Genomic DNA, 16,685 nt, shown 5'->3' with positions numbered 1-16,685 from the left:
CAACTAGCAATTTAGGACCTGGCTGCCAAATTAACAAAAATGGAACCAAGCGCGTGCTACTAAGCACAGAAAGTACGTACGGCACGCAGGATATATATATATGTCCAAGAACTATATATCCAGCGGTTAACTAATTAGGCGTCGACCACGTACGTACCACGATGACGTACTACTGCTCCGGCCAGGATGACGTACAAACTACGTACGCATTGGCTATATTTTTTTTTAACACACAAAGGCCCCAACTTTACCTCCAGAAATCTCACATAACACAAAACCATTTTAGGGGTTTCCAAAACAAAATCAAAAAATTATTATAAAAAACGACATAAATAACCTAAAGCTAAAACAAATGTAAATAACAAACCTAAGGCAAAAGAATTTCACTGAAAAGGCCAGATGAGCGAAATTCTTTTGCCTTAGGTTTATTATTTAAATTTCTTTCAGCTTTAGGTTATTTTTGTTGTTTTCCAGTAATTTCAGCTTTAGGCTAAACATGAATTTTGGTAAGTTGATGTATAGGCATCGGTGAATTTTTAACAAACGGACAATTCAAATTAAGGTGTGTTAATTAACAATATGCATGATCCGTGTTGGATACATGGATTGGAACCGACTCATCACAGATTAATGCAAGTTCCTGCACGTACCAAAGCCCAACGCGTGCATAAACCCACAAAGCTCACTAAAATCGCAGCCTGTTTGTTTACCGGTCAGGTAAAATCATCTCGCTAGATTTCATAAGGCATTTGTCAATTATATCACCTTTATATCATATATATATAGCTGACATTCTGTTGATCTAATTGTTGCACAAACTTAAGTACCAGGATGCATGAGCGCTTCCATTTTGCAACGAGCATACAATATCTTTTATATTGTCTTTCCATGATGACAAAAGACCATTTTGAGATCTCAAAGCATACAAAAAACAAGCGATAAAACATCATCCAAAAGGTGGAGAAAATTGACAAAATCAGGCGACACAACAGCCTTATTATCCTTGCAAGCGAAAATTGCGATTTACAACAGCAGCAGTCGTGGCTCGATTATAATACACTCTTCATCAAAACACAAGCACAGGTTCTGGTGGCACTGAAAATGGGATTTCTCTGGACCTTTGTGTCTCTATGGCGTTCAGGTTGCAAGCAAGCAGCTCAGATTCTCAACATGGCATGACTACAAACTTACAACACAAGGGAGAGCGTGCCGACCCGCGACAGGAACCAACTGTCATCAAGTTCTCATTGGAAAAAGTTACAGCGGTAGGCTCGATGATATCACAAGAAGGGATCAGCAAGTGCTGACGCTCATGGTTCACGGCATACATCACGGTGCAAAGCGCCCTTTCCCAGCTTCTCTTTGGCCAATCTCTGTCGAGTATTCTGTGAACTTCAGTGGTTGAGACGCGATCCGAATCATCACATGAAACCGGCAGTGGCAGTGTCTAAGCAGTGTTCAAGCACCATGCGTACTCTAAGCTGCACAGGAAAGGGGCATCTCGAGGCATTAGATTAAAAGCTAAACAACATTCTGAGATTAGCCTCAAGAACATAATGTCAATAAATGGTGGGCAGCACGCAATCTTCTTTTCTGCTTTGTCGGTTCAACTAAGATTTCCTATAGGTTTATGTTTGGGTGCTTATATTGATACCAAATTGCAGCAGAGGTTTCGGCGAAGCATTAACGAACTAATGAACTAAGATATTAGCAGGCAACAATGAACTAAGATAACTAGATAAGGCTCTAAATGAAATCAGCAATAGCAAGGATGGATGGAACATCGAAAGCTAAACAGCAATGAAAATATGCATTATCTCAAAACCACTTTATTTAAGAACAGTGTAGTACCTTGCAATCCAAGCACGGGTCATTCATCATGCCTTTTACTTGTGAAATTACCCCGACATTTTGGAGTCTGGTTACTCGAGTAGATGAAGTATCACATTTTGGGTAAATCAAGTTCAGAATGCACCACAAGGTTGCAACTCTCAATTGCTTATCCTTGCTCTGCAGAAAGTTAACCACAAAAGATGATTTGATACGATCTGCTTGGTGAGGAACAATAACATCCATTACGGCTTCCTTGTTTAATTCATCCCCAGCTGCCATATTTGCAAGCACCAACATACCCTGAAGAGAAGAAATTGAAATGTCAATAATTCATTGTAAAATGATATTTGAGTTCTTTTTAAATAATATCCACATATCAAAAAGAAAATGTGATACAAAATTAAACAATTCTGTCAGAATATGCTTTCCGTCCTCAAAAGATCCACAAATGCATGTGGAAAATTCAAAATAGCAAATCCTAGTGAAGTAACTGAGTATACTGTAGTATAAGAAAAACTGACCTGGACGCAAACTCCTGGGGCAGATGCACTGTTCAGTTGTCTTGAAATAGCGTTTAAAACCATGCCATCTTCAGCGATGACATAGTTAACAGAGTCCACATGTCCATCAAGAAGATTTTGCACTAGAGCCAAGGTCTGTTCCTGAACAAAATGTTCAGAATCTGCAAAACATTTCGCAATTAGCAGTGAAACTAATTTAGCAGCTGCCTAATATCATATCTGGGCATTTAAACGTACCGCATATGAGGCTTGAAAGAGTAGATACGGTTAGTTCCTTCAGAATGAAGTCTTTATCCTTTGGATTCAGAAGGAACATAATATTCCTAAGAGCCCATACAGATTTTAGCCTCAATGTTGGATCCATTGACTTCGATAAATTAACAAGTTGGGAGACAACGCCAGAATGAAGAAGAACCGATTTCCTCGGTGTTAAATTCACAGCAATATTGCAAATAGCACCAAGGGCAGCAATCTGCGACAAACAAAGTGAATAGGTGAGACATATAGTAGTTACTCTGTCAACTCCTCAACTCCTGATGGCTTAAGACAATTTCACGACCATAAGATAGAAAATCGATACCAAATTAGTGTCACTAGAGTGACCAAACAGTTGTTCCAACAATGAAACCAGGAAGTGGTAGGCGGCACAAATATTTCTTATAGAATTGACTATTCACATTATCATGTAGTTTTACAGCACAACTATTGCAGTACTATTATTACTTCTTAGGGTACTTTGATGGGTGCAAATAAAGTAAAACTGCCACAACAACATCAAAGGGGCTCCTTTCATAAAAGAAAACATAAAAGGGGGAAGAATTTGCATGCAAATAGATAAGCTAACACTCCATGTATTAAACATCATGTTTTACATATATAAAATTCAAACTCAAATGACCAGCCCTATGGAAGAAGAAAGGAACTTGGAAGTGCAGGACCAGTGCAACTTACACAAAAGGTGCAGCTCAGGAAAATGACAGTGAAGATTACACAATTCACATTACCTGGACTGAAGTAGATGAGTCATACAAAAGCTGGACCAGGGGCGCGATAACTGTATCGCAGGATATGCGGCCTGCACTAAGCACCTGCAAATAAACAACACCAACTGAATCATTTGGGTTAACACAAAAGGTCAAGATGTGCAGAAGAAGCATGCAACTTACCTTTGATGACCTTGAGATATTCTTCAGACATGAACATGCTGCAACACGGATATCAGCACAGTCATGCTTCAACGCGTCAAGTATTAAGGTTGATACCTATTAACCGAAATATATCATTAGTCTTAAAAATATTGGGTCAATGGGTAATCATATTGCACTTAATTCATGCCAAATGCCAGGAGACCCTGGAATAAGTGTGTATCAGGAGTTAACACTAGCAACAGAAGGACTCTACAGTACTTCAATTAACAACTCAAAAGGTAACCGCAGCAATAATCAATAGTACTATCCTTCAGAAACTTCACATACCTGGCCTGACATAAGTTGAGACCTTGACTCTTCCTGTTTTGAGCAAAGTTCGGCTAAAGCAAACAATATGGTCACTGCCCGCCTTGTCTCCAAGGAATTTGCAAGCAGATGGTTGCTAAGCTTCACAACAGCATTTGTTGAAAAGGCTTGTTTCTGCAGTTCCACACTGTCTTTTATCAGGGTGGTTAATGCCAACGGAGCCTCGTCTCCTACATTGCCAGGTTCTTCGATGAGCTCAAGTAAGACCAGAATCAACTTTGTTTTGATTTGTCTGTCCGGAAAATGACAGGGAGAAGCATGCCCAAGTGCAATCAAGCACAAACAAGAAAGCAGTCTTGTGCGAGGGCTCCGGTCATGTATTAACCCAACTATTGAACGGAAATATTTTCCATGGTCCATTGATGCAAATCTTGAAGCAACATCACAGTTATCTCTAATGATTGCAGTCATGGAATCTAAACAAGCATCCCGTAGATTCATAGAACCTCCAAAAAGACCAACAAGTTTCTGTGGAACTCCAGCACCACATAGTGCTAATTGTTCTGTATTGCTATCGCAAGAGTGTGATATAATATTAGCAGCTAGCTCAGTAACATTTTCGTTCTTGCTGTCCAAAAGGGAAAGAAGAAAGTCCATATTTTTCTCATTATTGACATCAAACTTTGGAGCTTGTTTTGATTGATATATCATTCTGAGAGCACGTGCACATGCATCAACAACCTGTAATCAGGATGCAAACATCAGAATAGTCCAAATTATTAGCCAAGATGTATTAGTGCTTCCAAACTATTCACTATAACATGAAGAAGAAAAAAGGGCAACACTCAGAAAAAGAAGAAGGGCACAATCAGATACAGCACTTCACCACGCTATGCTTAATCTGCCTTTTTACAAACAGGGTGCTTGGACTGAATTCCCAAATGGAGTTTAATGACTACAGAGCAATATAGTTTCCAAGACAACATTGGAGCAATGAGACCATAATTAAAAATATACTGAGAATATGCTTAAGTACAAGTTCCCTTATTACATAACATATTTGTATTCCGAAAAGAGAACATTAAAATGAAAAGATCAGATCCAAGATAGTTGGTCAAAAGTAGTGCCTATAATATTACTAGTTGAATTGGATTTTCTAGCCTAATAAATTTTCCATCTCATGTATAACTGCACAGACAATTTTCATGTATTTGGGAGAAAATTTTATCTCATGTATAAATGCACAAGAACCATTTTCAGATTATTAACGTCAGATAAACGAATTTCATGTATAAGTACACAACAGCAGGAGCAACACAACAACAGTCCATGAGATAAAACTGGCTTGCAGGAAGCTGTGATTGTACAACCCCACCACATAGGTTTGCATCCTCTTCAACTCCAAGTTCAGTGCATATTTCTTCTTCTTTTTTAAATATGTCTAGATTTTTTTTGAACTGAAATATGTCTAGTTCCTCCTAGGCATTCACAGAAAAAAAAAAAGGAAGAAAAATTTGCATGCCGTAATGAGTCCTGATGCCCGACAGAGTGGTTAGTGAAGGACGTTGAGATGTGACAATAGAGAGCTACCAAAGTGGTCATTTGTTACGCTTTCCTTTTGTCATCTCATTCACCATTGTTTGTTACCGCTTTATTAATCAGGCTGTACCAAGCACAAACAGCAATCTAGGCAAGCCAATAGAAAAATGGCTGCATGCATATGTAACACCTCTAAAATAATTCACATCTCTGTGGATCATTTAATCAGTTAGGCTTGAATAGTTGGGTTTTGACCCAATACACGTGGAAGAAAAAACTATCAGTCTGAATTGTCCATAAGAGGCTCACGCATTAGGATCCTTCAGTGCAATGGAACTATGGAAGAGATCAGAAGTTTGAATGGGCTCATAGATTTGATGTCCATGATATTTTGAATTATTGCCCTAAAGGGCCTCAAACTGTCAACTTTAAAATTCACTTCTTTAGAGGATGTACAAACAAGGTGTTAGCATATCTTTTCACTAAGCACAGAAGTAGCAAAAATACAAGAGTGTGTCAACTGGGGCCGAGATCAGAAGAGTCCATCAGACCACAGATCAAGCAACGATTACAACAGGACACAGATCAGTACAAATGGGCATCCAAAATCCAAATACTACCCCGCAAACCAAAGAAATTCCCACTTCACAACAAAACAATAGGAATTCCAACACAGATCTGTACATTAAGAAACCAATGCTAATTGCCAAAATCTTAGCTCAAGCATATGACATCAGCTACAGTTTCACCATCACCAATTATTTCATGCAAAAAAGCTGATTCAGTTTATCAAACGAATTCATCATGAACCCAACACAAAAGACAACTTTCCAGCACATTTATTGCCACCACCACACCTAACCATTGACCTACTACCAAACTCTCCACATTTGAAGCATAAATAAACAATATATTCACTATTTAAACCAAAAATGATAAATGAAAAGGACCCAGGGAAGAGAAAGAAATGACAACCACCAATAGTACCTCTCCCCTTAACTAAACCAATGTATTCCCCAATAGTTTAGCTCAAATAATTCTCCTCATTCCAAGCATAAAGCTTTAATGATGACCCCCCTAATCCAAAGTACTTTTCACAAATTCACAAGGCAACTATCAAATTACCACAATGTATTACCATATTCTCACTCAGCTCAAAACCCTTGCTGCAAATACACTGATTTGCCAGGCACTCTTCTCGACGCCCTAAAAGGCTAAAAAGTAAGTTACCATGCACTCCTCACTACAAGTCACCCAATTAGGGATACCAAAGGTAAGGTAAAATCATTCACCCATGTAAATACTTACTCTCACAGAAACAATTACTCACCACTGGTTCTTCCCATCTACAGCACATGGACAAGCGGTTACTGGCTTTGCCGCCTTCTAATTTCCGCCAGCACTTCTCTACGCAACAGATATTTTTTCCCCAATTGAGCAACAAATCCAAGAGAAAAAACAAATTTCTCTACACGGAACATTCCTTGAGCCCCCAAAACAATCAGAAGCACGCATCCACGCAAACAAGCAACAAGCTAGCGAGCGAACGGGGGGCAGACCCTACCTTCTCGTCAGGGTGGGCGAGGAGCCGCGTGAGGTGCCCCGCGGCGCCAGCGTCCAGCACGGCGCGCGCGCCGTCGTCGACGCCGCACGCGAAGCTCCCCGCCGCGGCCGCCGCCTGCACGAGCGCGGCCGGGGACGCGCCGGGCTCGGCCAGCGCCGCGACGACCGCCGGCACGGCGCCGAGGCGGAGGTAGAGGAGCTTCTTGGTCCGGTTCCCGATGATCTGGTTCTTGATCTCGCGCAGCGCGAGCACTCGCTCCTGCTCCCCTTCCTCTCCTCCGGCCCCGCCTCCGTCGCCGGCCGCCGCGCCGGGTCCCCCAGCCGCGGCCAGCCTCGCCGCGAGCTCCTCCGGCCTCATACCCACGCAGGAAGGCGCGGAGGAAGACGACGCGGCTGCCTCCTCCGCCCGCGCGCCGCCGCCGCTCGCCGTGGCCGCCGGCATCTGGGGGGTCAGGGGGAGGACGGCGAGAGGTGCTGGTGTTATTGGCTTCTTGCCGCTCCGGGCTCCCTTTTATTTTTATTTTATCGGCCTTTCTTTATGTTTGGTTGGTGTTTTTATAGAGAGGGACAGCGAGAGAATAATGGGTGGGCCGGCCCCTTTTCTAGCCAATGGGATCGCGCCACGTGGAATTGTGCTGATTATTTTCTCTTTTAAGCCGTCCTGTTTAGCTCGTATAAGCTGCTCTTAGACCGTGTGTATTTTAGATGAGACAGGTGACAGGTGATGAAATGATCGGGGCAACTTTTTTTTGTTTGTAAAAATTATTTATGAAGATTATTTTGCATTATTAAATCTTTTGGATGGAAATTTTCCTCGAAGGCGGCTTGATTTTGTGCTTTTCTTGGTGGGTAGAGATGTGGAGTATTATATCCGCAGCAGTATTTTATTTAGTGACATAGTTTGATCTTCTTCTTTTCCCGGCATGACACAATTTTATCTATCTTTTGTCGCTGGTGAAACGTGCGTGTTGGCACTGTGTGTTTTTTTTTGTGTTTCTTGTTGTTTGGAGAATATGCTTTTTTAGATGGAAGTTTTGCTTAAAAGTGACAACTCAATTTGTGAGATGTTTGGTATTTTATCTAATATTTTGTCACCGAGTAGAAGCCTCTATAAAAAAAATCTGATAAAGATTACATTTTTTATGCTTTGAGTTGTTTGGACTATATTTGTCCAGATATTTTTGTGGTAGTTTTGAGCGCTCAATTATCAGGCCCAGCGCTAGTCGACGTCTTCAATCATTGCCATCCAGACTCAGTCATGCCATAAACTACCGATCTACTAAAATTGCAAGTCATTTATTACATTACAGAGGGAACTATCGGTAAAATTATAAAAAATACCTCAAATATTCAGACACAAAGACTGAATGTATTCAAATATTAATATGCCAAAATTGCAAGATATTTAGTTAAAATATTCAGCTGCCTCTTCTTTTGCTTGTGTATATGAAATTTGAATCAATTGTGTTTTCATCTGGGGACTAGGGAGCACATCCAAGAGAATCAAGACCCCATGTGCTGATGTGCAGCATGACTGGCATGTAGGATTCTTTCTGACAAGGATCAACACCAAGATTTCCTGAGAAAGCCATGACCCCCCTCCAGAAGCAAACAATCAAAACGTTTCAAACTTCTTGTAAAAAAGACACATTTAAGACTCAATAACTTGATCCATAGAGCAAAAGAAGTTCCTAGCTAAGTATAAATGGACGCTCAATTCACAACTTCTTCAGATAAGTCTCAATGATGGGCTCACGCCGAGATCTGGCTGATTCTAGTAGTGAAGAACTAAGGAACGGAAGCTGAGCAAGCAACTAGAGGAACTATCTTTATTTTTGCCACCACTATATTTTCATGTCTCGTCTAACCACGACCGAAACTGTCGCCTCAACCAAATCGGTTCAAAAACTTAGCAGTATGCACTGCTGGAGTATACTTTGTGTCATCTCATGGGCATTTTAACCTTTGTTAACTGAGCATATCTTAATGCCCCGTGTACCTCCAGGAGCGCCGCCCGAAAGCGAAGACAGGTCAAGTGAAAGCCTGAGGAAGGAAAGATCCATACCAAACTGTCAGCTTGAAATTTTATAGCATCACATTCTGTAAAATCAAAGACAGTGTGGCTCACATGCTTGTAGTTCCTTTTTCTACTTTCCCAGTCTCAGGTTGCAGTAGAACTTCTGAATCTGTTTTAGATAGAACTGTATAATATGTCATGGCTTTGCTATCCGTGGTGGCTGTTTCATCCAATGGAATGCAACCGTCAGAAATTGCACAAGTGGTCGGAAATAGGAGTTCAAGAAAAGGTTATACGAAAACTCACAGCAAGAATAATCTGAAACACAACTTCCATCATCCAACAGAAGTAACTTCTGCAGGTTGCATTAATTCATTATGAACAATGGGAGGAAATATGATAGTGGTTCCTGTCAGGGCAAACAATGCATGGAAGTGCTCTGCCGAGCTGGCTCGATTACCTTCAAGTTCTCATAGCATGTTTCCAGGTCGTCATTCACCAAAAAATGATCGAAAAGACCTGGTGTATTGGACTGATCAAGCTCTGCCTTGGCATTTCTCAGCCGTTTCTGGATTTGTTCTTCAGTTTCTGTTCCCCTGTATAAACAAAGAGTATATGAGTCAAAAACTCAAAACATGGTATGGTGCTATGATCACCAGACCATAATCAACACTTCAATAGCCAGCATGAGCTTAGACTGTTACTGTTTTTTAGAAACTACACTTACCGTGCCCGGAGGCGCTTCTCCAGTTCTTCAAATGATGGAGGGCATACAAAGATGAATAGTGCTTCAAGAGAAGAATCCCTCACAGATTGAGCTCCTTGGACGTCAATGTCGAGAATACACCTCTTTAGTGCAAAAGCAACAAAAAGATTAAACAAATTCCCTTTCAGAAACATCTACGCGAAGACTGTAGTCATTTTACCTTCCCCTCATCTGTTACAGCTTCAACTGCTTCAATACTGGTGCCATACAAATTTCCATGGACGTTAGCAAACTCAAGAAATTTTCCCTCACTTATCTCTTTCTCCATCTTCCTTCGCTCTGTAAAGTGGTAGTGGACTCCGTCTATTTCCTGCTCCCTTGGAGCTCTTGTGGTATGGCTAACAGAAAATCCAAATCTTGATGGGGAATCATTCATTAGTTTAGCAATTAATGTGCCTTTACCAACACCAGAAGGCCCACTAATCACCACTGGCTTTTGACCCCTGCCTAGGACTCCCTTGCTCCAGGCAACAACTTCTGTGCCTCTTATCTTGCACTGCTGCTTAACAAAGGAGGTGTTCACCTAACATAGTGGGAAAATAGACAAGCTATCAGATTAATCAGGTAGGACCATGAAAAGGGATCAAAATGATGGCATGCCGAATGTATTACCATCGAATGAATACATAGGATTATACAAGCAAAGTTACAGTTACAAGCTAAATTGACGATACCAATCCCCGTGATAATTTGATATGAATATTAAAAACATTAAGCCATCGACATGGTTAAAACAGAACAGCAAAAAAGGCGCCGCCTTCTTGTTGATAGCCCAATTACTTGATTTAACAAACAAGCAAAACAATGGTTTATCTCTTCTGAACAATGTGTGATTTTCTGTGGGAACCAGGAGAAGCTCATCTTTACTTAGCAACTGAATTGACCCAACTGGCAATGAAACCAGAGAGTTTTTAATTTGCTACCGCTCACCTCAAGAAACCAGATTGAGTCAATTAGTGGGGCACCATTCTTGGCAACTACTAGTACCCTATCGTCATTAACCAGAATGGCAGAATGTGCCTCAAAATGAATAGGTTGTGTCCCAAGTACTGTAGGCACAATCCTGCCATAAGACCAAGAATAAGGGTGCCTGACATCTCAAAGCAAAAGCAGAACAAGAGAGTAAAAACTGAGACGATAGAATACATACCAAGTTTGAGTTAATTTATCCAGAATTCTAATGCTATTGGTTGACTTGGGCCCATCATCCAATGTGCTGATCACATACTGCAAAACAAGATTATATCAAAAAGAATTAGATTTACACTAGCCCATTAAACATCCAAGCAACAAAATCACAATACACAACTATCTGACATACATGCAAACCAACCCTACATGAAAATACTGCAGTTATTTTACCATGATCTTGTTATTTTAGATACTAAAACAATAGATCGATAAGACAGCTACAGCTGATACTTATAGCTTTAGAGTGATGGGACAGCACCTAGCACTACAAGCAAACTGTAAGTAAGCTTTTTGACATGCTACCTAACACAGTTAAACGTACACAATAATTGTACGAAAGCTGTCATAGGTACAGGATTAGCATACATAGGACAACTCAGATATTTATGGGAAATACAAGTGATTCACAGCCAACATACAGTCTTATCACCAACAGTTGTGGCTGTCCTGAAATCCTTGGCTTCCAAGATGACTTTCTCATTACAAAAGTCTGGTACCTCTTCACCCTGTTTAACTGATTGTAATTAGAGATAGCCATCACGTGCTAGAAAACACTGGATTCTGAAAACAAAAGACGTGTGAATAGTGCCGAAACTATGATCTCACCATGGAAGGCTTAATCTAGTATCCTGTTATCCCTTAACCTGGAGAAGCAAATTCGGTATCATCAGTACACTACACACCAATGAAGCAATTGTAGAAATCAGCCATCTTTACACATGGTAGTCAGCTAACTAACCTGAGCATTTACTAAAACAAGAGATCTACCTATTTTGGGTACCACACTTTGTTAATTTGTCGTCTGTTGCTGCAACAGTAATAATATAACTATCCCTACTTGCATCAAGCATCGAATAGGAACAAGGTGAAATCATATGTCCATATTCTCCTACATGTATGAAGTAGAACAACAAGAATCTGTAGTTCTGGGCTACAAAACAAAACACCTAACCATTCATACCACTCGCTAACAAATCTACATCTTTAATAAACGGAGATAAGTTCGGGTAAGAGGAAAGCAGAGACCGAATCCCATTGCATTCTCCAACCAACTCGATAGGCGAAAGAGGATCAGCAACCAAGAAAGGAACCACCCAATAGACGGCAAATCTACCCGAGCGGGGCCCCAAAACCAACCTTGATTCACCGCAGGAGATCCGGCGATCTTTACGGCGTAAGAGACCAGCTTTGGGGATAGATGAAGGGAACGAGCAAAGAAGCCAGACAAGTACAGAGAAATTTCCCTTTGGGAGCAAGAACAGCAGCAATGGGGGGCGCAATTTCGCAGCAATTCTCGATGGATTGGCCAATCCGTCATGTCAGGTGGATAAACTAATGAGGGGATCTCTCGGAGGTTCTCGAGAAGAATCCGGATGAATTAGAGTGCGGAGCTGGAAGCTGCGACCTTGCGTTTTTATACATTCTTTTTCCTTTGTTAGCAAGCTTGTTCTTCCTCCAGTTTTTTTTTTCGCTTTGTCTTTGGATTCTCTGATGGCGACACGTCTCGACAGATTCATCTCAGGAGAAGCTCAAAGCCCTTTTTCAACATACACCTTGGATTTGTGTGTTATTTGTAATTTTGTAAAAGTTCTTTTATTTGTCTTAGTACGTACGGACGTACGGTGGTCGATAAGATACTTGTTTTTTAGCTTTTCACGTCTAAGATGAGCTATCTCTCTATGTTACATTAGTCCTTAATATTTATGTGCCTCTAAATTTTTAGTGTGTCTGGAATTTAATTGAGAAATACGTGACTAAGAGATTTTCTCTTACTTAAAGAGAAGTCTTGCAGCCTTTCCATTCCTTTCATTTCCGCATCAATTATTCTTTTACGTTGCTTTGCTAAAAAAAAGATGACATTGGCCCCGATGCACGTGCCCTCACAAAGCAGATTGGAATATATGACATTTGGTGGATTACGGCGAGGTAAATGGTTGTACATCTCGAAATCATTGTCGAGATATATTTGGTGGAGTGTGACCTCTTCATGCTTAATCGAGACAAAAAAACAATGGCACTCTTTAGAGTCTTCTTCTGCATTTTGATCATATTGCAGTAGCATATGAGAGAATATAGGATAATTTGAAATTCAAAGAAAAAACAATTACTATGTGATACACAAAATGCCGATTGAAAATTAAACATACTAATGAACAAGAATCATCAAACTCATAGAGTTTACATAGTAGGCCTCAAATCATGAAATGGGGGAGGGAGGGTTGATAGCCAACACTTAAATCCTTCTTTCTCCAGGAAGATCATAAGCATCAAATAAAACCAAATTCCAAAGGTCAGTCAAAGCAGCCTATTGCATGCTATGACAGCCACCTTAAATTAATTTAGGCAAAAACACCCTGGCATAAAAGGATATTCCAAAAGGAGCCCACAATATGATCAAATTCCAATCCAAGGTGACCACCTTAAAATAATTTAGGCAAAATACCCTGACATAAAAGGATATTCCAAAAGGAGCCCCATATGATCAAATTCTAATCCAAGGTGTTTCCAACTAGTTTCCAGCGTGCAAGTTGCAAGCGTAGGTTTCTGGTCATGTCCCCTTTGCTTGTCCTTGGTGAGTGCTCACCATTTAATTCCACCAAAAGCAATCAAGCTTTGGCCGATGTGACCCGTCATGGAAGCAGTCAAGAAGTTTCCTTCAGACACAAAGTGATCGGTGTAGATTCAATCAAAAGCTACCCTATGAATGACCAAATCTTAACCAGTGTTGTAATAGACTTCTGGAATTAATCCTTCTGCTACATTCGTTTTCAGAGAAAAGGCCCACGGATGTATCACACTACTGACAACTGTTTCTAGATGCCAATGAGGTCACCATGGTTACCTCCTTGGGAGGTTGACGTGTGCCAATGATTTGTTCTCTCGTACAAATGGGATTGTGACACGTATGTGTGCTCATCTTGACAGCAAAATGACTAGTTTCAGATAGGTTGTGAAAGGCTGCTGATGTCTTGTATATATGTGTAGTCAAAAGAATCCAAACTTTGAGTATCTTTAGAGTAAATTTCAATTAAGGAACCACAGCATGGTTCTCACGGAGTCACAGTTTTTGATAATTTACTCGCAAAACCAAATTTCTTCGGGTTGATTGTCTCAAGTTACCAAAAACTTATGTTTAATCCATTCTGACAATTTTGTTACATGTGAGGCCCGCAATAAGTATCATTTAAATCAAGAGCTCTTTTACGGTGCACTGGATTTAATATGAACCGTTTATTTGTTCCGATCCAGTGGTTCGTATCATCTGGTAGTCCATCCTTAATCTCAGGGAGTACCTAGTATAAACGACCGGAGTACCTTAAGTCGGAGGGCAAAATTGTACTAATTGCGTGAGGATTGTTTGGTCTGTTCCTTCTCCGTCCTTTACAGCCGCTACAGAACAGAATACTACTAGTTGCTATTCAAATCGATCCCAGCTACTAATTATTCTTTGAATCTTGATGCTTCATGGAGAGGCGGCTCAGTGGAGACGAGGGGCCAACGAAGGCATGATCGCCCAAGCCAGGGTTGATCAGCCTGTTGGAGGGACGGCGAGTGCCGAGCGGTTCCTTGCCATTGCAGCAAGGTCAAGACACAGGACGAGGCGGGGCCGTGGGGTCATCAATCTAGGGTTTCCGGTGCGCCGTAAGTGCGCGTGGGCATCGGCGACACAGTCGTGTAGAGGATCGGCAAGCAAAACGATACCATACCAGGCGAGAGGAGAGAGCGTGCATGTGTGAGCGCAAGAAACGGACGGCGTCGCTGCATCGGCAGCTGCGTGCATGGCTCCGGCGAATGGACCAAGATATGGTCTCGATTCTATTACGAGATGCGCGACGATTTGTTCGGCAATTAGACCAACAGAAAAAGACTAAACTACCCTTTTAATCCAGGGCCCAGATTTAAGTGGTACACTGGTACTCCAACATCATTTAAGTAGTACCAGGGTACCGTAAAAACTCTCTAAATCAAAGAAACAAATCATATAGTCGGAAAAAAGAGTTGAAAGTGTGTCCGGGTTAACGGGTCGGGTCGGGTTTGCGTCCGACGTGACAACTTACAGCGGGCCCCACATATAAGGAAATTGTCAAAACGGCTTAAACATTAGTTTTTGGTAAGTTGAGACAATTAGTCCCAAGATGTGTGGTTTTACGAGCAAATTAAAAAAAATTGTGGTTCTGTGAGAAGTCTGCCTCAAAAACCGTGGTTTCTTAAAATTTACTCTATCATTTAAAACGGTTAGGCTAGTTCGCCTACTTAAAAACTTTGCACACGGAATTTTCCTTGGGAAGTATTTTCAAAATGTTATAAATTATAATTACGGTTGTTAGGTTTGCGCCGCAATTTTTCTTGGATTTTTTTTTCTGGTTTGGTTTCGTGGATTGACAGTTAACATTTGAGACGAGTTGCTATCTAAACGTCATAAAAGTAGATGTAATTATAGGCAAGTTATAGCCTCTTTTTCACCTAATGCCTCAAAAAACATTCTCGGGGTGAGGGCGGGGGAGCAAAACTTAAGCTTGATAGTGAGATGTCAATATCTTGATTCTAGTTACTAGGATTTTCTTAGATATTCCATGTTATGTTAGCTTTGCTTCCTTCACAAAAGAAATTGTTGATCTCTTTATTCTCTTCTATGCTGAGCGTGACAACTTTGCTAACACACCATTTTCTCTTAATGCATGGTAGTACAACTGTAACTCACATTATTAGATGCGTCACATGCATCGGATTATTTTCTACAGGTACAAAAACAAGCGAACACCTTTAGCATGGATACTTTATCAGGTCGATCTCTCTAATGGCGTTAGAGCATCTTCGATCGCATTCCCAAAAGTTATTGACATTTTATTCACAAAATCATCAGACAAAATGTCATATTTGTCTGCACACGTCCCCAAACTTGCCCCAAATTTGGGAGAGGTTTGGGGCATGTCCGACCTGGGCCCAGGCGCAGCACACAGAAGCAGACTCACAGTCCTTTTCTCGTTTTCTCTCTCTCTCGCACGCGCGCCACAGTGGTCGCCGCCGGTCGTCCCACGACGGTGTAGACCGCCGCTGGCCGTCTCCTCGTCCTCCGGCAACCAGCACAGCTGCCCCCAATAACTCCACGAGCAAACTCTCGGAGGCAGGGTGCGGGCGGAGCCGGGGCAAGGGATCGAGGCACCCGGTGCCGGCCTCTTCTTGTCGGGCTTCTTCTCCGGCGCCGGTGGCGTGGGGCGGCGGACGCCCAGGCCTCCTTCGTCACCACGCAGAGCAAGAGCCCCTGCCCACCTCCTCCTCTATGATTTCCCCCGCAAGAGGCGCTACGTGGAAGACCAGCCTACCCCCGGCGTGCCTTGTTGCCGGAGATGTGGAGTAGATGGAAAGCTGTGGAGGAGATTGGAAGCTGTGGATGGAGAGAGGGAGATGTGGAGGAGACGGGGATGTGGAGCAGTGAGCACCACGGGAAGGAGATGGGATATGGATCGGCCATATCTCCCCCAGGCAGTGCTCTGGGTTGCTGGGGATGGGAAGACGGGAGATGCGGAGGAGATGGGGATGGGAGCACCACGGGAAGAAGACAGGGATTTGCGGAGGAAAGAGATGGAAAGAAAATAAAAAAAAGGAAAAATAAATTTGGGGAAAGAAATTTGGGATGCCATTGGGTAAGGGAGGCGGACACTGGGTGAAGACACGTCCACTTGGCTCCCTATAAAACAGACAAAAATAGAACATTTTGAAACAAAATTTGGGGATCTCATTGAAAATGCTCTTACACGATGCCATCTCTTAGGATCTGTTTGGTTGACGATGGGGTCAGT

General features: G+C 41.8%; 2 protein-coding genes across 3 annotated transcripts; both read right to left on the bottom strand.

Annotated features, from left to right (window-relative positions):
- Nucleotides 1-851: 851 nt before the first annotated feature.
- LOC100845629 (armadillo repeat-containing protein 8) lies at nt 852-7,425 on the bottom strand. Of its 2 annotated transcripts, none has more exons than XM_003577258.4 (8): nt 6,912-7,425; nt 3,830-4,549; nt 3,521-3,616; nt 3,359-3,442; nt 2,592-2,826; nt 2,355-2,515; nt 1,852-2,133; nt 852-1,481 (listed from the first exon to the last, which is right to left on the bottom strand). In XM_003577258.4, exons 1-8 carry the CDS (start codon nt 7,350-7,352, stop codon nt 1,422-1,424), a joined length of 2,079 nt encoding a protein of 692 aa, XP_003577306.1. In that variant the 5' UTR covers nt 7,353-7,425; the 3' UTR covers nt 852-1,421. The 2 variants fall into 2 exon arrangements, with proteins under 2 accessions (XP_003577306.1, XP_024319174.1); XM_024463406.1 differs by lacking the exon at nt 6,912-7,425 and adding an exon at nt 6,678-6,719.
- Nucleotides 7,426-8,259: 834 nt separating this feature from the next.
- On the bottom strand, nt 8,260-12,354 carry LOC100845330 (guanylate kinase 1). The gene is made up of 11 exons (XM_003577257.4): nt 12,022-12,354; nt 11,491-11,528; nt 11,304-11,390; nt 10,844-10,920; nt 10,624-10,756; nt 9,854-10,216; nt 9,655-9,776; nt 9,388-9,523; nt 9,234-9,282; nt 9,039-9,147; nt 8,260-8,953 (listed from the first exon to the last, which is right to left on the bottom strand). Exons 2-11 carry the CDS (start codon nt 11,491-11,493, stop codon nt 8,869-8,871), a joined length of 1,164 nt encoding a protein of 387 aa, XP_003577305.1. The 5' UTR covers nt 11,494-11,528; nt 12,022-12,354; the 3' UTR covers nt 8,260-8,868.
- Between the last annotated feature and the right edge of the window lie 4,331 nt (nt 12,355-16,685).

The sequence above is a fragment of the Brachypodium distachyon genome, chromosome 4 (assembly GCF_000005505.3).
Source record: "Brachypodium distachyon strain Bd21 chromosome 4, Brachypodium_distachyon_v3.0, whole genome shotgun sequence".
In the NCBI taxonomy this organism is placed as follows: domain Eukaryota; kingdom Viridiplantae; phylum Streptophyta; class Magnoliopsida; order Poales; family Poaceae; genus Brachypodium; species Brachypodium distachyon.
This window is presented reverse-complemented; position numbering and strand designations above follow the sequence as displayed.